Raw genomic sequence first — 21499 nt, 5'->3', positions numbered from 1 at the left:
TGAATTCAGGGCCAGAGCAAATATTTGTTTAAGAAAACCAGAAGCTAATGAGTTAAAGTGGTTTCACAAAGCAGCAAATGAACCATTCATGTGACAAAAGCAAAACATTAATCACATTTTAAGGTTGCTGCCCCAAACCAGACTATTGAGACTAAGGTTCATTGAGACTTGTTTGCTTTTAAATGGAACTTTTTTCCTGCCGCCTTTAGAAGGAGCTATTGACAGTGGTATATTTATAGCTTACAAATGAAGTTGGACTAGATAAAGTTTTCTCCAAACCAGCAAAGAGACTCTGTCACTTCCTGATAAATTTCCTCCTGTTCAAAAAAATCTGTCCTATCAAAATCTACAACTACTGTATTGCACTAGAGGGAGCCCATATACACAAGATGAATGCCTGGCTTGCAGTTTAACTTCAGAGTACAGTGAAAGATTTGGAGTTAGTTTTGAGAGGAACAACAATGGCATTAAGGTTTACTTGTCTGGAAGTGTGGCTAAGTCCTGCATGCACTGACCAAGCTGGGATTTCTCGGTGCAGGATTGTACTGCCAGGAACTTGACACGGGATATTTATTTTATTGGAAATCCAAAACTGCCACTGCAACCTGTAATGAGTGTAATTTTGTACAAAAGAATTCAGAAAGAGTAGACAAGTTTTTCTCAACTGGGATTCCATGAGGGATCATGACTGAAGAAAAATTAACGTTTTCTGAACTTTTGAGAGCCAGTTTGGTGTAGTGGTAAAGGCATAGCCTGGAAACCAAGAGACCGTGAGTTCTAGACCTCCCTGAGGCATGACAACCAATTGGTGACTTTGGGCCAGTCACTCTTTCTCAGCCCAACCCACCTCATAGACTTGTGAGGAAAAGAGGAGGCAGGAGCTTTAGATATGTTTGCTGTCTTGAGTTATATATAAAAATGGCAGGATAAAAATCTAATAATTTCATGCCCCGCACAATGCTAGTGCTCAGTAGTGGGAGTTTTTACACACCACAACTTGATGTAATCCTAATTCATTCCTCTCATCTGCATGACATAATTTTTTTTAATCCATTCAATTGTGTCCGATTCTCGGAGACTGCCTGCACAAGTCCCTGCAGTTTTCTTGGCAAGATTTTTCAGAAGTAGTTTGCCATTGCCTCTTTCCTAGGGCTGAGAGAGGGTGACTGGCCCAAGGTTACCCAGGTGGCTTTGTGCCTAAGATGGGACTAGAACTCATGGTCTCCCAGTTTCTAGCCTGATGCCTTAACCACTACACCAAGCTGGTTCTGACATAAGAATAGCAATGGGCGATTACAGGACTGTGGCAAGCATATAACATCTCTTTCCTATCTTGGGCTAACTTTTCACAAAATATAACATCATACACCATAGATTACAAACCATAATGATCTAGCTACCCAAACCCAAATTTCACATTAAGGCTTAGTGTGTGAATTAGGCTATTGCATGCAACCATAAACTATTTCTTCTGTTTCTTTTGGCTTAGCTAGGCCCACTGTATCAGGGCTGCAAAATTCTAACCACCACCAAGTGGCAACACAGAGTTTTCTGCATCAATTTGCTGCCACCTAGTGGTGGACCAGAATTTTAAGCCCAGATACTGGTAAACTAGCTTTCAGATGCTTGTTTAAACTAGCTAACAGATGTTTTCAAATGCTTCAGAACCTTTAATCCAGTTAAGATGGTAAACCAAACGGAGATGGCGATGGGAATGCTGGTTCAGTCTATGGAATCCCCAAGGTTGTCTGGTCAACTCCAACATCAAAGCCCAGATGCCTTTGTTTCTTGTGGGCATAAATCACTTTTGCTCTTTTCAAGCGAGGAAAAAAAATGGAGAAAAACCCATGCAGGGTTCTCAGGCGCTCGAAACGAACAGAGTTGGCCCATCCAACTTTCCATAGCTGATTTCAGCGGGGGAGGGGGCGGAGGAAGGACAAGAACTAAGGAAGCCGATTCGAAAGGAGAAAGTCTCGGGGATGAAGCGGTTGCTAGGCGGCGGGGGCGCGCGCCTCCGCATCGCGCTCCTCCTCCGCCACTGGCTCTTGGGCTTCAGCGCGTGCCTGTGTGAGCAACCTGCGCTCTGCAACCCTATCTCGACTCAAAGGGACTTCGAGGTGCACGGACGGAGGGGCTTCTAAAGCGGGGCGGCGGGGAATTCAAGGGCATGGAGAGACACGTGTTACTGCGATCAGTCCCTCTCCGGCCGGGAGTTCGATGTCATCCTTCTTAAGCTCGCTAAATAGGTTGCCTTGCGCTATACTTAATGTTGGGTGTTAGAGCTGTTACTTTAAATGCTAAGGCGCATCAGCGAAAGCCCTCGCTACTGCTGTGTCTCCACGCCAAGAAAAGCTTCCTTTTGAAGTCGGGGCACAGCAGCTGTTGTATTCTTACCATGTGGGTAAGGTTAGTTAAGGATCTAGCAATGAGTTTGCCCAACGAGCTAAGCTTTGTTGGTATTAATCGTGGTCAGGTATTTTGCATTGTGGCTTAGTGTGTCATGGGAGCCTGATCTCTGGTGGCTTCGTGGTTCCATGCATTGTTGGAAGCTAGACAATGGTTTATTCAATGTTCAGGTTATTATTTCAGTGGTGACCAGTGCTAAATCTCTAGACTTTGGCCAGGGGGAAGAAGAGCTCCATATTTGAAAATGGCAAAGGATTGAACCTGAAACCATCTTTATTCAAAATGTGGTCTACAGCTCCCTCCTGTTTCATTTCCAGCTGATAGATTATGAAAGGTATAAGGGCCTTGTTGGTAGGGTATGGAGGAGAGAGGCAAATCTTAATAATGTATTATATACAACTCATATATTCCACTGATGGTTAAGTGGATAACGCCTCTTATAACAAAATGCCTAAGGGGGGAATGTGGTGGCAAAAGAAGTCAAACTGAACACATTTTAGAATGTCTGTTACTACCAATGTACCATTAAAGAGCAATTTCAGTCCATTTAACTGGTTGCCATTCTGCATTTTATCATTTGGAAACCAGTTTTACATTTGATCATGATTGTTTATTGTGGAATGCATCGATTCAGGATTTGCCTGCCATACCAGGTCTAATTCTAATGCCAAAGAATTAACATGTCAAGATTAGGGAAAGAAGGGAAGAGAGAGATTATTTTTTGCTGTGCCTTTCTAGGTCTTTGTGTTTGATGTTGGTGGAAAGACCTGGAAATTTTATGACTGGACACAAATTACAACAGTGGCAACTTTTGGACACTATGACCCTGATCTTCTATGTTATGCTCATTCAAAAGGATCCAGAGTTGTTTTACATGGTATGTTTTATCCAGAGTAACATAAAATGTTAACAATAACATCTTAATGCAGATCGCTGATATCAGTCCTCTGAAATGTGGCCTTCCGAATTAAGCTTAATCCTATGACATATGCATAATTGTATCCCTAATAATTATACAAGAATGATGTCATATTTGTCACAAGTTTATAGTAATGAAAGTACATTGGTTCACCAGACCATGCCATGAATTTCAGGATAGCTCATATTCTCCATTATGTGAAGCTTTTTTCCCCATAAATGGAAGATATATTGACTGAATTACCTTTGGGAATCTCTTTTGAATAGAAGAACATTCCACTGGTTTCCGAATAAGTTTTGTCAAGCAGTTATCAAGTTGGGTTGGCTGTCACCAAGCCAGCCAGTTCATAAATAACATTAAACTGCCCAGGCTCAGCATGATAGTTCAAAACACAGGAAAACTGTTAGAATCGTCATTATACCAGTTAGAAATAGCCCACTCTCCTGGGTGAGGGGGAAAAAAAGCACTGCTTGTTTTAAGATGTTGGTTGCATCCTGCTGTTTTCTTTTAAGAGATACTTCCATTAAACATTTTAAACATTTACTTCCATTAAACTATAGACCTGTTACTCTAAGAAATATTTTAGCTACTTTAATTTGTTCAGTTAATAAACATTTTAGGTCTAGAAACTGTTTAAGACACATTAATGCAGGCATTCTGTAGCTTTCTTCAAGTAGTCTTGTTCAAATTGTTTTTTTCTTGTGGAAATTCTCAAAGTTAAACAAGTTCCTTAGTTCAATCTTTGCTTAAAGGAAAAAAGACTTCATATGGCCAATGTATTTGGAGATCCATGTCACTGTGCTATTTTGAATGAATTGGATGCAAGTAACTTTTGATGATATGTGTATGATAATGAACATTACCATTTGGAACTCCATTGTTGATTATAGCTGTAGCAGAAAATTTTTTACACTTGTGTTACCCCAGAAAAGGAATTCCAGATCATTCATTTAGAGAGAAATGAATTGAATTAATGTAGCTGAATCACACAGCGCTCCCAGTCTCATGGACATAATTTCAGGGCAAACTTCTGGGTGATCCCTTTTTTTTACCCCTTTTAGTGGTGCGAACCTATTGGCAACTAATTGTTATTTGTTGTTTAGGAAACATATCTGTGAAGAAAATTTTAAAACCTGCTGTTCGAACAGCCTGGATAAAACAAAAAACAAGTCTGGCTAAAAAGCAATACATGGATGGAATCAATATAGACATTGAACAAACAGTTAAAAAATCTTCAGCTGAATATTATGCATTAACTGCTTTAGTTAAAGAAACAACAGAAGCTTTTCACAAAGAAATTCCAGGTTCACAGGTAAACCAGAAGGAAAGGTTGTTTTACATTAAATTCTCCATTAGTCAATTCCATTTCTCAATCTTAACGCATGAGTTTCTTTTGACAGTGTTTACTACTGTGAGCCCACATTTTAGTGCTGTATATTTATTGATGCAAATATATTATCAAACTAGTATCAACACAACCTAAGGGTTTTTCTCCACTTGCACCTAACCACAGCATGGGAACCTCTTTTTTCTACCATGTTGCCCTGAGATTCTCCTTCATCTTCAAGTCAGCCCATACATGAAGCTGCTTAAAGATATATTTAGCAATTCTGTTCAATGTTTTCCCTTTAAGCAGCCAACAAACCACAACAGTTTTACCGTGGGTGCCATCTGTTATGCTTCACCAACCATTTTGTTGTTGCTGTCAGGTGACCCCCAAAGTGTTGGATCAGCTCAATGCTCAAAATTGGCCACTTTAGACTGGGATAAGGACACTTCATCCATACCAGGCACTTGCCTCTGTCCTGCTTTCAGCAGCAAGAGAGTCTGGTTCTTTCAAACCTGGCTCTCTCCTTAAACCTGCCAGGTCTCCAATCTGATCTCTGGCTCAAGAGATCAGCCATGGCAAACTAAAGGGAGGGAGGCTGCAGTTGAGGAGTGAGCCATCTGCTGCTTCATAGCACAGCCTACTCACTGCACCTGTTAGCTGTTTTTCAGGATTTTAAACATAGGTTTAGTGCTGTCCTAAATCCCATACTAGCAGCTGCTGTTTGAACTATTCTGAATACTCTTGCTGTTAACCATGAGACGTGCTGCTGGCTACCAGCTTAGCTGGCTTCGAAAAAGGGTTGAACTAATTCCTGGAAGTCATGGGGATCAATGGCTATTAGCCTTGATGGCAGTGTGACTGCTTCCGAAGTTCATCAGCCGGGAGACTAGTGGGCTTCCTTTGGCAGTTGGTTGGCCACTGTGAGGACAGACTGCTGGACTAGATGGGCCAGGGGTCTGATTCAGCAGGGCCCTGCTGATGTTCTTTTCTTATGATCCAGGCCTCTGAGCTGGGGATTAACTCAAAAACTGTTGGATAAAGGTCTCCTAATCTGGGCAGCTGATATACAAGAAAGCGGTGGCAGATGAAGTAGAAGCAAGTTTTGACAGATGGCTGAACCTGCAGGTCTGGTCTAACTGTCAAAACCATCAACAATCACAATTGTGCTGTGATCGGCAGATGGGTTTTCTGCTGGCTGGGAAAGGTGGGGGGTGGAGAGCAGTGTTGCATGGGAAATGAGGACACTATGCAATGACTGCAACCCAGAACAAAGGATTGGGATTGGTAATAGGGACAGCAAAATCCGTGCTGGTTCAGTTTCCTGCTGGTCACAAATAGGAGGAGAGCAGAACGGAAAGGTGACTAATAATAGACTCACACTAGAAACAAAATAATTACATTTGGGAGGCCACAGCAATTTGCATTTTAATTTGCAGAATGAGATATTCTATCTGTCATGAGTGCCGTTGAGCTGAAGACATCAGCGCAATGGCACACATGACAATAACAAGGAAACAGGGGAAGGGGCTCAAGATAAGTAGCCATCAACTTACAAAGACTGAAGGACAAGAGACAATGGCTAAACGGATCGCGAGGCACACCCAAGCTGTTAGCGCTAACGCAACGGAGATCGCCCAGCTGACAGCAATCACCGGAGGAATAGGGAAACCGATGATGGGCGATCCCGGAACGCCAGCGGGGCCTCGCAACCCCTCACCTACCGGCAGGACAGCGTGTTGGACAAAGGGGGGGTGACGTAACCGCGAGTGAGGGGGCGCTGACCGGCGCGGGGTATTTAAACCCCGCACCGGCGCGCTCCTGTCACTCTCAGCTTTTTTCCTATACTGTACCTACACTGCGAATAAATCAGAGCCTGTTTCACAGAATCAGCGTCTGAGTATTACTCGGAGGTAGGCAGCGCATGACATAAAGCTGAGAGTCATAAACTCAGCCTCGCCGAGCCCCACCGGACGACAACGAGCCGCGGGAGGAGTAGATGGCGAGAAGACCAGGAAGATGAGGCCGGCGCGACGCGGACAAGGGGGGCGAGCCGCACGGCAAGAAGCAGAGGAGGATCGATCGAGGCCAGAGGCACCGCGGACTCCTGGAGCCATGGACGCCCACCCGACCCAACCCGAGCCTCAGCTCCAACCCCAAGGGGAGATGGCGACGGAGGCAACCCGACCACGGGAGGGAGCAACATACCTCCCGAGACCAGCGGAGAACCCCGCGCCCCACATCGCACCCCAGCAACGGGCGTGGAGCGGCAGCCCAACGGCGGTAAGCACGGGGGAGGACGATGAAGCAACCCAGCAGACGGCGGAGGAAGCGGACCAACGGCCGAGAGAGACTGAACCCCACCGGCAACCCACCCCCGCCGACACGCCGACGGAACCGGCCCCAGCGGCGGCGCGGATCGCGGACGAGGACGCACAAGCTAGACTCGCGGCCATGGAGACCCAACTGAAGGAACTCCGGACCATGCTTCAGTCGCTCATGCCCCCCGCGCCGCCCAACGACGTCCCCGCACAGGTCCACACCCCGAGCGAAGCGCCGAACCCCCACGGGCCAAATGAAGGTCAACAGACGGCCCAGGCGGACGACACCACAGGCCGGGAAGCGAGAGGAAGGGGCGCACAAAACGCCCGGGCCCCAAAGGACTTCCCCATCTTCTTTGATGGGAACCCCGCGAAACTGTCGTTCTTTATCACGAACGCCAGGGAGTTCATGGGGAGGCACGGACACTCCTACGACTCCGAAGCGGACAAGATCGCTGCCGTGGCGATCAAACTACAAGACCGGGCGGCGGACTGGTACGTCCAACTGTACGAGTCCAGCTCCCCCGCCCTCGCCAACTTCCCCGCCTTCATCAATGAGATGAAAAATTACTTCGAGGACCCACTAGCCAAAGTGAGGGCGAAAAGCGCACTCCAAAGACTTAAACAGGGCACACGCACTGTCCCAGACTACGCCCTCGAGTTCAAAGCCCTCGCGGAGAAGGTCAACGACTAGTCCGAGACCACCCTGCTGGAAATGTTCAAAAGGGGGCTCAACCGCGACGTACTTCAATGGGCCCTCTACCGCGACGACCCAGAAACTCTGCACGGGTGGATCCACCTCGCGGGGAAAGCAGAACACGCGCACCGCACCTTCCTCATGTCAACTACGGAAGACACGAACAACACCTGCAAAAAGGTACCCGCATCACACGTGGGGACGGCCGGCCCCACATACCCAAAGAAGAAATTTAATCGGGGGCCCTGCGGGAGGTGTGGAAAACTAGGGCACAAGACGGCAGATTGCTTCGCCAACCGACCGCCGACCAGTGTGCCTAAACCCACCCCGAAAACTAGCCCCAAACCACCTAACCTGCCGCCGCCCCCTCACCGCTGAATGACCGGAGCCACAGCGACACCAGAGGAAGGCGGGGACGCCTACTGGGGGGAAGAGGACGACGTAGACCCAGACCAGCCGGCGGGAAACGCTCCCCGCCTGCCCTGAAACGCGTTGCGAGGCAGGCGGTGGGACAGCAGCGCGGACCACCTCGACGGAACGGCGAAAGCTCCGTGATAATGGCGGCAATCAAACTCTCTGCCGGCAACGGAGCCACCACGGCCGCGGCACTAGTGGACTTGGGGTGCTCAAAAAACCTCATCCACCCCGACTTAGTCGCCAAACTCGACCTCCGCTGCTTTCCCCTCCCCACGCCGTTGGCATTCCACCAGCTGGACGGCTCTACAGCGGGAGGGAAACCAGCCACGCTGCAAACCGAGCCGGTCACCCTGCAAATGGGCACTCACACCGAACGCACATCGTTCGTCGTCACCCACATCGGACGACCCATTGCAGTCCTAGGGATACCATGGCTCGCGACAAACAACCCGCGCATCGACTGGGAGACCCGCACCTTCACATTTGGCGACGGCGAGTATCGGGCACCAGTTCCGGCGGGCAGAACCAACCCCACTGTGGGACGAGCAGAGGCGACTACACAGGACAACGCCGCTACCACAGCAGACCTACCGGAACAATACGCCGACTTCTCCGAGGTCTTCGGAGAGGCGGAAGCTGACCAACTACCCCCCCACCGCAAGACGGACTGCCGGATCGACCTGCTGCCCAACGTCCCCCTACCTAGACCGAAGATCTACTCGATGACCCCGAAGGAGATGGCAACCCTCCGGGAGTTCATCGATAAAAACCTAGAGAGGGGATTCATAGAGCCAGCATGCTCACCGGTCGGAGCCCCCGTCTTATTCCGGGAGAAGAAAGACAGCACCCTACGGCTCTGCACCGACTACCGGGGCCTAAACGCGGCTTCCCTGTCCAACAAATACCCCTTACCCCTGGTGAAAGACATGCTCGCCCATCTGTCCACGGGCAAAGTCTTCTCCAAACTGGACCTTCGCGAGGCGTACTACCGCATCCGAATTAGGGAGGGGGACGAATGGAAGACTGCGTTCAACTGCCCCCTAGGCGCCTTCCAGTACAAAGTGCTGCCGTTCGGACTCGCGGGGGCCCCCGGGGTGTTTATGCAGCTCATCAATGAGGTCCTGCATGAACACCTGTTCAAAGGGGTCCTTGTCTACATAGACGACGTCCTTATCTACACTAAAACGCACAAGGAACATGTGACCCTAGTCAGGCAAGTCCTCAACAAACTCAGAAGGGCGCAGCTCTATGCCAAACCTACAAAGTGCGAATTCCATAAAGCGCGCCTAGACTACCTGGGCTACCGAATCTCCGGAGACGGCATAGAAATGGACCCCGCAAAAGTCGAGGCGGTGCTGAACTGGGAACGCCCCCGCAACAGACGCCAACTCCAGAGCTTCCTCGGCTTCGCGAATTTTTACAGGTCATTCGCCCGGGGGTTCGCAGAGATAGCCCTCCCCCTAACGGACCTCCTCAAAACCAAAGGGGTGGGGGACACCCGTCGCGCCAAGAACCCGGGCACAGTACTGAATTGGACTCCCGCGTGCCAGACCGCATTCAACAAGCTGAAAGCGCTGTTCACCACGGAGCCAATCCTCGCGCACCCGGACCCAGAACGGCCGTTCGTGGTCCAAGCCGACGCCTCAGACTTCTCCCTGGGGGCCATCCTACTCCAAAAGGACCCCACAGGACTCCTGAAACCATGCGCCTACCTGTCGAGGAAATTTTCCGAGACAGAAAGGCGATGGCACGTCTGGGAGAAAGAAGCCTTCGCGGTAAAATCGGCGCTAGAAACATGGCGACACCTACTCGAGGGAGCCACCCAACCATTCGAGGTCTGGACCGACCACCGGAACCTCGAGGCCCTCCGAACGCCCAGACGCCTCAGCCCAAAACAGGTCCGATGGGCCCAATTCTTCAGCCGCTTCAACTTCCAGCTGAAGTTCATGCCGGGTAAAAAGAACTTCCTGGCCGACGCCCTTTCCCGACTGCCCCAAGACGAAGAACCCGCCCCAGACACCATTGGGACGGTCCTATCCGCCTCGCAACTGGGGATGGCCGTGACCACCCGAAGCGGCGCTCGGAGGCAGCTCGACTCTACGGCGCAACCGACGGCGGGACAACCTGTGACCAGACGACGCCAACCGCAACTACCAGGGGGGATACGCACGGACCTCGCCGCCGCCCTCCAAACCGACCCCTGGTTCCTGGCAAACCCCGACAAGGTAACGATGGCACAGGACCTGGCATGGGGGGACGGCAGAATCTATGTCCCGGACGCGCAACGCCAAGCGATCTTGCATAGATCACACGACGCCAAGCAAGCGGGACACTTTGGGTTCCTTAAGACCCTACACCTAACAAGGCGTCAATTCTGGTGGCCCGCGCTAAGACGAGACGTGAAAGCATACGTAGCGTCCTGCCCAACGTGCGCTAGGGCCAAACGGGCACCAGGCAAACCCGCGGGGCTTTTACAACAGGTGGCAGAACCCTCCCGCCCATGGGAGGAAATCTCCATGGATTTTGTAGTGGACCTCCCACCCAGCCAGAAGAAAATGGCCATTTGGGTGGTGAAGGATTACTTCTCGAAACAGGCCCACTTCATCCCCTGCACGTCGGTCCCGTCCGCACAACAACTAGCCAAACTCTTCCTCATCCACGTGTACAGGTTACACGGATGTCCCGCACGTGTGGTGACCGACAGGGGCACACAGTTCACTTCTAAGTTCTGGCGGGCCTTTCTAAAGCTGACGGGGACCCAACAGGCCCTATCCACTGCCTGGCACCCCCAGACGGACGGAGCCACAGAGGTCCTTAATGCCACCCTAGAGCAATTCATACGCTCATACACCAACTATCATCAAGACGACTGGGCCGAACTGCTCCCGTTCGCCGAAGTCGCATACAACAACGCCGTCCACACGAGCACGGGGAAAACTCCGTTCGAGGTAGTCTCGGGGCGCGACTTCGTCCCCATACCAGAGCTACCACAACCCCCGGAACCCCAGGTGGATGCTAGCGACTGGGGACGGAAGATTGCGGAATCGTGGCCAATAATCACGGCAGCGCTGAAGGATGCACAGGCGGCCTACAAAGAGCAGGCCGACAAGCACTGGCGCCAACAACCGACATTCCAAGCGGGGGATATGGTCTACCATACGCCTGTATGAGCGTATGAATTGCTCTAGGGTGGCACAACGTTAACGCGCCTGACCTGACCCGGGCTTTTCACCGGGCATACCCCGACAAGCCAAAACCAAGGCTAGCAAACCGTCCCCTGCATAACCCCTCCCCCGTGGGCCCCCCCGCCTACCGTGCCCCAAGGGAAAGGGCCCCCCCAAGCCCGCGACTTGGGTGGACCTCCACCCCCCGGGACTCACCCCCCCCGCCCCGGGCCCACGAGGCAGTAACAAGCGGTCGCCAGCACCCTCCCCCCGCCCCGGGCCCACGGGGGAGTGGCAAGCAAGTCAACAGTGCATCCTGGGGGCAACGCCCAGGAGCACACATAACAAAGGCGACGCACTCAGAATAAAAAAGAAGGGCCCTACCTGGAGCTGATAAGCACCCGACCAGCCACGCCTCTCTCCTTGTCGAACTGAGCCAAACAAACAGGGTGTGGCCGGAGCATGCGCACGCCCAGGGTGTGACCTGGGCATGTGCACTAAGAACACACCCTAGAGAGACACGTGGTAGAGGGCGGAACAAAGGGAGGGGCGAAAAACATTCCGGCGGGAAATTAAAAAAAAAAAAAAAAAAAAGAAACCATTTTGACAGCTCCCTGGTAAAAACCAGAAAACCGGGGGGGGCACTATTCGGACAGGGGGCAGTATGTCATGAGTGCCGTTGAGCTGAAGACATCAGCGCAATGGCACACATGACAATAACAAGGAAACAGGGGAAGGGGCTCAAGATAAGTAGCCATCAACTTACAAAGACTGAAGGACAAGAGACAATGGCTAAACGGATCGCGAGGCACACCCAAGCTGTTAGCACTAACGCAACGGAGATCGCCCAGCTGACAGCAATCACCGGAGGAATAGGGAAACCGATGATGGGCGATCCCGGAACGCCAGCGGGGCCTCGCAACCCCTCACCTACCGGCAGGACAGCGTGTTGGACAAAGGGGGGGTGACGTAACCACGAGTGAGGGGGCGCTGACCGGCGCGGGGTATTTAAACCCCGCACCGGCGCGCTCCTGTCACTCTCAGCTTTTTTCCTATACTGTACCTACACTGCGAATAAATCAGAGCCTGTTTCACAGAATCAGCGTCTGAGTATTACTCGGAGGTAGGCAGCGCATGACACTATCCTTTGTAATTACACACAAGACATTTTACAAATAGCCATAAATAAAATATTAAATTACAATGGACCCTAAAAAGGATAGAAAATTAAGAAAATTAAGATAGTAGAAAAACGTAAGTAACCCTGTTTTCATTGAAAATATAAAGGAAAAAGTATATTTCATGTGGCACTTCTAAGGAAGCAGATACATGCAACCAAGCTTTATATTTAAGCCTGTCCCTTTCCACTAATCTAGAACGCCAACCTATAGCTTGCTTTTTTCGCTATTCAGTGCTAAAGCATCATATTGTGAGAATGGAATTGAACAGATTCTCATATGTAGCAACTCCAGATAAGCAAACAGCTTTTCTGTACCAGTCAAATGATAATGGCACTGAGTGTTCTCAACCCAACCAAGAGGCACTGTAGTTAAGGATAACACAGAGAAGAAAATACAGTAAACGCAATTTATTTTTAAAATTTCCAAATAAACTGCCTGATATTTGGATTGGTGCCTTGAAGCTAATAGACTTGAAACTGTCTGCTCTTTGAATCTGAACAGAATAGAAAAAACAGCTGTGAGATACAGAATGCAAAATCAGAATCTTAGCATCTTTAATTGCACTGAAGTATAAGATTGTGGTTGGAAAACATATGCTACAGTCGTTTCTGATCGAGTTGTTGCCTTGGATATAATTTTCTAACACTTATTACTCACTGTGAACTATACAAATACATTCAAATCCCCAAATCAAGAGAACAAAGGTAAATGTAAAGGACATATAACAAGTTTCTTCATGTTATATAGCAGGGCTGTACAAGTTTTGAAAAATGCCCAGAAAAGACGCATCAGAATATAATGGCCAAGCATTACACCTTTTTTCAGATGAAGCCACTTTAAGGAAGTGCTGTGCTTGCACTCCGGTTTATTCTAAAGCACCTCTTCCAAACATTTTCAAGGCATACATATCACTGTTATGTAGTTTAATTAAATACATCTAGATTAGTTTTAACTACATTTTAGGCAATTGTGTATTTGGCAATAAACTATGGAAACGTTGAAATTCTTTTAGCACACCTTTATTCATACAAGAATCTTTAAGGGGTTTACTAATTAAATCCCTGATATTCACCCCAGATTCCCAGTTCCAGGTGTGTGCATTTCAGTTCCCAGAATCTTCAGCAATGGCTGTGAGAACTAAGGAGTTTGGGGATTTGCTCCATTCATTTACAGATTCCCCAAGTTGGGGAATTTAGCTTTAGCCTAAATTACCTTGATACAATAATAGAAGAACAGATCTTAGATTACTATCACGAATTACTTTCCCATGGTTAACACAAAAAGAGTTTGGGTTGTGAAGGTTACTAAAATTATAGGGCAACTAGCTTCCACTAAAAGTATGAGCTGCATTTAGGTTTTGCTATTGAGCCCTGCCATTACACAACCTGTTTGATTTGCAAATTATCCCAATTATCCCTAATGTGCTTTATTGCATTGTGTCTTTTCCCCACTTTATCATCACTCATCACCTTGCACGGCTCCCAAACAACTAAGGCTTCTCTTTGTGCTGGGCTCGGAAATGCAGTTAGAAGGTAAGGGGTATGGCAGGCACCCACAGGCCCAAAACCAATGCAGCTGACATGGACTATCATCCATATGTGACTCTTGATTTATTATTGGATTTATACCACACCTTTCTTTTGGGAGCTCATGGCAGAACTTATGGATAAATTGTGAGGTTTCCTTGCATTTCATCCCTACGCTCTTAGGAAGTAGATTGGATTGAGAGAAGATGACTGCATTGAAGCCACTAGTGAGCTTTTTGGTCAGGTAGGGCTTTGAGGCTTTGTTCTCTCTAGTCCATGTTTATCACCTTTATCTATTTATTTATCCACTAGATCACACGTTTCTCCAACTCTGCCCTCTTATCACCATCCCTACTCACATACATTAAAAAGTAAGGCAGAAATTTATCAGTCATCTTATCAATAATAATCAAATATTCATTTGACTATATCTTTCTATGATTTAGTTTTAAAAAAAAACATCTAGGCAGACCCTTCTTTCAAATTACATCCATTATGCCATGCCTTGCACTCCAGAAGGCAAAGCCTGACTTTTCCTGCATCACACTTTGTGATATTTGAAGAGTAGTACTAGCTTTTCCCACCTCCGTTTTCTCAAGGTTATCCACATTGCACTTTTAACTCATTTTGTTTGAAACCAGCTATGCCCAGGCCAGATACTACCTCCCCCTGCCCCCCCGTACCTGTTTCCTAAGCGAAGAGGTTTGCATTTGTCTTTTTAATTTAATTCTTTCCTTTAAAACCATTTTTCTAATTAAGATAATGTAGAATGTTATTTCTGTCTTCTATACTACTTGCTCTCCCACCCAATTTTGTCATCAGCAAATCTGATAAGCTTTCATCTTTTTATCCAAATAGCTAATAAAATTTTGGAAGGATTCAAGACCCAGGACTGAATATTGCATCATCTCCTTCAATACGTCACTCCTAGGTTGCTAATCCGTTTTACTTAGATGAGAACTCCTCTTCTGTCCCAGTTCATCAGATTCTTCATTTATGCCACAATCATGGCTTAAGTTTGCTACCCATTTTGCGAAGCAACATTAAGAATTTCTAAGACGTGGATAAAAAGGGTAGCTTCCTTGTTTTTTGTTTTTTTCCTAATTTTCCCTAGTCACGATATACTCTGAAAGATGAAAAATTAGCTCCTCAGCTTTGTGGAGAAACCCTACAGATCAGATTACAGGCATTTGCCCCATACTGTACATGTGGAGGGCAACTTAAAGGTTGTAGAGGAGATTGCTTATTCCTCCTCCTCCTGAACAAAAGTAGCCTGTTATAAATTTGCCTGGTACGAATTATAGCCATTGTTTCTGAGAACAGTGGGAGCCACGACTGTTAATTATCTAAGGCAGACAAAATGTCTTTAAGGTGTATCCCTAGAATTGTTTAGTAGGTTACAATTCAAGTATTGTGCTAACAGGAAGTGTACTACTTGGATCATTTTCATTAAGAAGAAACACAAACTCTCAGTTAAAGGAATGTTGCAATATTTATAAGCCCATTTAAGACTTTATCATAGCTAAGAACACTTAAGTTGCCAACATTCAAGTTGCCAAGATCTTAATACTTTATGATGAAACAGTATTTCTTCAATATATTTTGTTATGAAAGATCTTAAATCTTCACACAAAGGAAAATGGTGACAATATTCTTAGCCGGTTGAAAGAACTGGAAGCCTGGTATGAGCTGGACCTCTGAGTTAGAAGCTCGCTCTCTTCAAAACTGGGTTATAGTTTTAATTTTTCTAAAGCTTCACTTCAACATTAACATTACATAACCATCCCATACACTGGGATTTGCAGTGTTAACTTCAAAAAAGTTCATAAAATTGAAATATACAGAAAAGTCAGACACTTAAGATAATTAGGTTTGCTCGCTTTATGTGTAAACCTGTGTACAGAATGCTTATTCACAGCCAAATCTGTACAGCTAGCTTGTGGGGAAAACAACCCCAGATATACACCAACTGCAAAGAATTGGTTGTTCAAAGAGCAGGCTGTTGAAATAAAGGAGACAGCAACAACTTCTGTGAAATGTAGGCTGCAGGCAGAGAGTCTGCAAGGTTTATTTGGGAATACATCTTTGAACGCTTAGGACAAAATCTAAGAAACCCACAGAGGGTTGTGCTATGAGACATAGAATTTTATCACAACATGTTTCCAAAAGAAATAACATACCTTTATTCCTTTTAAAATAATGGATATGGCTGCAGTTTTAATAATTTTGCAACTGAGATAGAAAGGTTTTTTTTTTTTTTTTTTAAACGGTCATTATTTGTGAAGTGCTTTGTTGTGTACAGCCTAATCTAGCATCCTGGAGAGAGGCAACAGCAAGGCGTTTTTGTATTGCTGCTATGTCGCAGTGTTTATCAAAGTGACTGAAAGAAAATTTTACCTTTTTAATCTTTGTACACGGTAGAAATGTGTCTCTCTATGCTCTTGAGGTAATAAAAGTAAAGAGGGAGAGAGACGTGCTGTAGGTGCTTTTCCTTCTCTGCAGGTAACGTTTGATGTACCTTGGTCTCCTCGCTGCAGCGATAGATGCTACAACTACACTGGGATTGCTGACTCCTGTGATTTCCTGTTTGTGATGTCTTATGATGAACAGAGTCCAGTGTGGTCCAACTGCACAGCAGGGGCCAATGCTCCATACAAACAAACTTTAGCAGGTAGGAATCGGTTTCATCTCCAGAGTATAAAAAAAGAATCAGCTTCTTTAGTTGGAAAAAAACAGATAAAGACTGGATCTTTGTATAAGGCGCCATTGTAGATAGAGTCAAAATCATCCCCCAGTCCAACATCTCTCTGCAATCAGTTTCCAAGCTGGAAGGCACATTTCCCTTTTCCAAGCATAGGACACACTATACTACAGTGTTTCTCAGCCTCAGCAACTTTAAGACATGTGGACTTCGACTCCTTGATGGGGTTGCACAGCCCCAGAAGGACCCAGTGCACAATCTGGGGGTCCTCCTGGACTTAGGATTCCTGCTCAAGGAGCAGGTGGCAGTCGTGGCTAGGAGGGCCTTTGCTCAACTTCATGCTGTGCGCCAGTTGGCCCTTTCCTGGATTGGGAAGCCCTTCTCTCACTCACTCATGCCCTGGTCATCTCCCATATGGACTACTACAATCGCTCTACATGGGGCTTCCCTTGAAGAGCATCTGGAAGCTGCAGCTGGTGCAGAATGCAGTGGTGTGGGCAGTTATGGGCGCCTCTAGTGCTGCGCATGTAATACCTCTGCTGCGCAAGCTGCTTTGGCTTCCAGTGTGCTTCCAGGTCCAATTCAAGGTGTTGATTATAATTTTAAAGCCCTTCATGGCATGGGCCCTGGTTACCTGAGGAACCATCTCATCCCAATTACATTGACCCGTCCCACCCAGTCTGGTAGGAAGGGCATGTTACAGACCCTATCGACTAAAGAATTTCAACTGGCGGGGTCTAGGAAGAGAGCCTTTTCTGCCGCTGCCCCCACCCTATGAAACATCTTGACCCCTGAAGTGAGGTTGGTCCCGCTCTTCTGACCTTCCAGAAGAGTGTCAAGACCTGGTTCTGCCATCTGGCTTGGGGATCCATTATTGATTGGCAGCCCTGGGGGTGGTTGGTGGTCTCCACCTTCTAGCTTTTCTCTTTTAACTTTGTATTTTTTGTTATGGTTTTTTATGACCTTATATTTGTAAGCCACCCAGAGTCACCTATATAGTGAGATGGACGATTTATAAATTGATTAAATCAAGCAAGCAAGCAAAAGCAGGGGTTTAGCTGTCTGTGGCAGGTGTTGCCATTACAAAAACACAGCTAATGTTTTGGGCAGGGAGGGCAGATGTGCTACACTTTCCAGTCTGTCATTTCATATCAGAATCTTGCCATATCTCATAGGACAACCAGCTGTGATTTGGGGGACCCGAATGTTTATGCCCCTGTACTGTGAGAATTGACTGTCAGCTTTCTGACCTTTAGATAATTATCATTGAAGAGAAACTTTTATCTTATATTCACACCTGCTAAGTTGTTAAGGAGTCTTTGATGAGGGATTTAGTCAAAGCCTGTTTGAAAGTCAGATGGCACCTATTTGTTTTTAATTTGCTTGTCTGAAGAAGCAAAGTACTAGAATTCAAGTAGTCTTTTGTAGAGTTGGGAGGCAAGAGTTTGTTAAGTGAATTAATAGGAATCTTAATTGTGTACAATCCTTCTCTGACATCTTTAAATCTATTAATATCTCTTTCATGCATAGACTTTTCTTCATGAATAAATATAATTTTAAATAAGTTATGTATAAATTACATATAAAATTAAAGAACAAAATGCTCTGCGAAAAAGAATCCCAACTGGTTTAGTTTTACTTTGATGTTTATTTTAATGGCTTTTGTCTGGTTGATATTACAAATGTAGATGCCTGTATATAAATAAGCATAAAGAGCATGAGAGTACATTTCTATATTAAATCAGGATATGACCATTACATTCGCATGGGCATTAATCCAAAGAAGCTGGTGATGGGTGTTCCATGGTACGGCTATGATTATACATGCCCAAACTTACTTAAGGTAGGAGAAAAACAGTTCATTTCTATGTTTATATGGGCATAAATTTCACACCAGCACTACAAATCAAACAATTTTAATAACCAGTTTGCCTGTCATTTATTAAAGTATTTGCTTTAGTTTCTCCCACTCTACAATGTTCTTAAAGCAGCTGTTGTGTTTAAGCAGAAAACCACAAGGGAAGGCTCCAAAAGTAACCAGTGGGGGAGGGGGGAGATGAAATCTTAGAAGAAAGAAGAGTGGTTAGGATAGGGCAGCATAGGTATTTTTTCCTTCCTATTGTAAATTCAACAAAAATTGCCTCCACCCCTCAGAGAAGGAAATCCTCCAAAATGCATTGGATATTGCTTCAATAAACATTTTGACTCAAGTTGTCTGTGAGCTTTCATCTCTTTTCATGTGCAGCACCAAAACAAAACCTTTGGCAGGTAGGGAAGAGCTGCCCTGTTGTGCTTTCTGCCACCTTGTATGTGACTGAATTGGAACTTACATCAATTCAGGATATCCGCTTACAAAAGACCTGTAAAACAGGGCCAGCCTAGGGCTGCCAATTCCCTCCAGCTGGTGTAGGGTGAGGTGAGAAGGGTTGCTAAATGGTCTTCCTTTACTGAAACATCTAAACTTGGTCTAAATTATTGCTTTCCAACCGTGGCAACTTAAGATGAGTAGACTTTAACTCCCAGAATTCTGGGAGTTGAAGTCCACACATCTTAAAGTTGCCAAGGTTGAAAAACATTGGTCTAAAGTGACATGCATTTTCTTTTGGAGGAAGTAGGGAAATAGTCCCAGTGATGCTGGCTATATCCACATGCTGGGTGCACAGACACGCCTATACTAATGATTCAGATGCTGCCTGATGAAGGCTAAAGTGATTGAAGGAACCTCAGCAAGATTTGAAACTCTGCTTAGGTTGCAGTCTGAAGCATGTGGCTTTGGAATCAGTAAACCCATTTCTTAGTAAAGTGAAGTAACTCTGAAAGGCCTGAAGTACCTCTTGCCTTAGCTAATGATTATTTTTCAAAATACTTGTCTTCCTATAATAACGTCCACACGCATATCACCTAATTTTGGAACCAGGATTTTCTTCTACATGAGATAAATGAGAATTTGTAAAGAGAATGTTTTGGTGGGCCCTTATTTGAAAAACGACCGTGTGTATGAATAACAACGCTTTTTGAAGTTTGCCATAACTACATAATAGAAGTTACCCTTTTTTCAGGTGCATGTTTGTGTCTTTGCAAAGAATGTTTTCCAAGGGGCCCCATGCAATCATGCAACAATAAGTCAAGCTCCCTATAGAATCATCATGAAATGGGAGAAGTCGTCTATTTCTGGGATCCTGTGGGATGAAGAACAAAAAGCTCCCTATTTAGAATACAAGGTAAGTTGTTCTAAGGATTCCTTTGCATGCAAAATACACTTCTGTAAAAAAATTAGAACAACAAAAATATATTAGTACAACATTTTGTGTATATTCCCTCTGGCAGCAGACCTTCTTTTGTACATTTCAAGTTTTTCTGTACAGATTTTAAAATTCCCACCAGTCTTGTGGCTTTAGACATATATTAAAAGAAAAGGGTAAAGTTATGTATAAATTATGAACAACAATAGATCACAACTCAGGGTAGTAAGAGAAAGATGGAAGCGTAGAGGATAAGAAATAGGTAATTTTTAATTAAAAAAAAACAAAACACCTAAGGGAAGGAGACAATACTGCCATGCCAAGATCTCCACTGCCTCTTCTATGGATAAATTTTAATTCCTCTTACAGCCAATTTAATCAGTGGCCTTAACCAAAGGAGTACCGAAGGGGTATTAGTACACCCCATCTTATATGCTCTATTCAAAGACACAATAATGTCCATATGCTTGGCTGAGCATATTGTTTTAATGAAAAATGAGTAAAAATTAATGTTCTGTGAGTTAATTCAAACATATTTTTCATCAGACTCTAAACTGGAGTTCTTGTTCATGGGTTTTAATTATTTATTGTATAACTTCAGAAAGTTCCTTCTTGACTTCAAAATGAAACTCTGAAGATGCCTATTATTTTCATTTTATAGAGAGCAAACTTAGAAAGTGACTAAATCCAGGGTAAAAGTGTCCCTTAAGTTTATTGGTGAGTTTGTATCCCTACAATCAAAAGATGTTGTGTAGCAATTTTCTCTTTCTTTTTTTTTTACAGAGTATTACTTGGGGGAAAAAGTGAAAGAGCAATGGGAGAACATGGGAATATTAACAATGAAAGACACTCCCTCCCCAATAAAGTTGCATTAATTTCACAATAGAAACCTGTCTGGAAGCTCCTTTTGCTTAGCCTGACTTACCTCACAGGATTCCTGAGAGTAAAACTGCACGTGAGAGAGCAGCCCCATCAGCCCTATTTTAGTATGTTTGGTAGAGATGCTGTGAAGTGGCATTTCCACTGTTAGCAGCATGTCTTGTTATCATAGATGTTTCATACATGAAGAAGTAAAGTAGCAGCTTGGATTTTGACAGGACACAAGGAAGCCAGTTAACATGTTCTCTTCATTTGGGTCTTTTGTAGGACTCACAGGGTGCTTTTCACCAAGTGTGGTTTGACAATCCCAAGAGCATTTCTCCAAAAGCAGCCTACGCAAAAGCACACGGTCTGAGGGGCATTGGGATGTGGAATGCAAATTGTCTTGATTACTCTGCAAGCTCTGCAGCTCAACAGCAGACAGAAGCAATGTGGGAAGCCTTGAAAAGTGCGTAATTTATAACAGTGGCGCTGGAATTCAGACAGACCTGCATGGTTAATTTTTTTTAATGGGTACAGTATAGTGCACAAGAAAAAACTGTGAAGACTAGCTGAAATTCAACTACAGTGTTCCACAAATGGGATATGTGCTGTTGTTCCTTGGGGTTGTGATTTTTATTTATTTCTCAGTAAGGAAAAGAAGTTACAACAATCATTCTAAGCATGTCATTTAATTCCAGGAAAAGAAAGGGGAAATGCATATGTCATAAATATGGCAA

General features: G+C 45.6%; 1 protein-coding gene across 1 annotated transcript; it reads left to right on the top strand.

Moving 5' to 3' along the window:
* The first annotated feature begins 1979 nt into the window (after positions 1 to 1979).
* Positions 1980 to 21236, top strand: LOC134494614 (di-N-acetylchitobiase-like). Its single transcript, XM_063299866.1, has 7 exons — positions 1980 to 2117; positions 3145 to 3283; positions 4429 to 4637; positions 16461 to 16629; positions 18405 to 18502; positions 19719 to 19880; positions 21048 to 21236. Exons 1-7 carry the CDS (start codon positions 1980 to 1982, stop codon positions 21234 to 21236), a joined length of 1104 nt encoding a protein of 367 aa, XP_063155936.1.
* Positions 21237 to 21499: the final 263 nt, after the last annotated feature.

Source organism: Candoia aspera, chromosome 3, assembly GCF_035149785.1.
Source record: "Candoia aspera isolate rCanAsp1 chromosome 3, rCanAsp1.hap2, whole genome shotgun sequence".
In the NCBI taxonomy this organism is placed as follows: domain Eukaryota; kingdom Metazoa; phylum Chordata; class Lepidosauria; order Squamata; family Boidae; genus Candoia; species Candoia aspera.
This window is presented reverse-complemented; position numbering and strand designations above follow the sequence as displayed.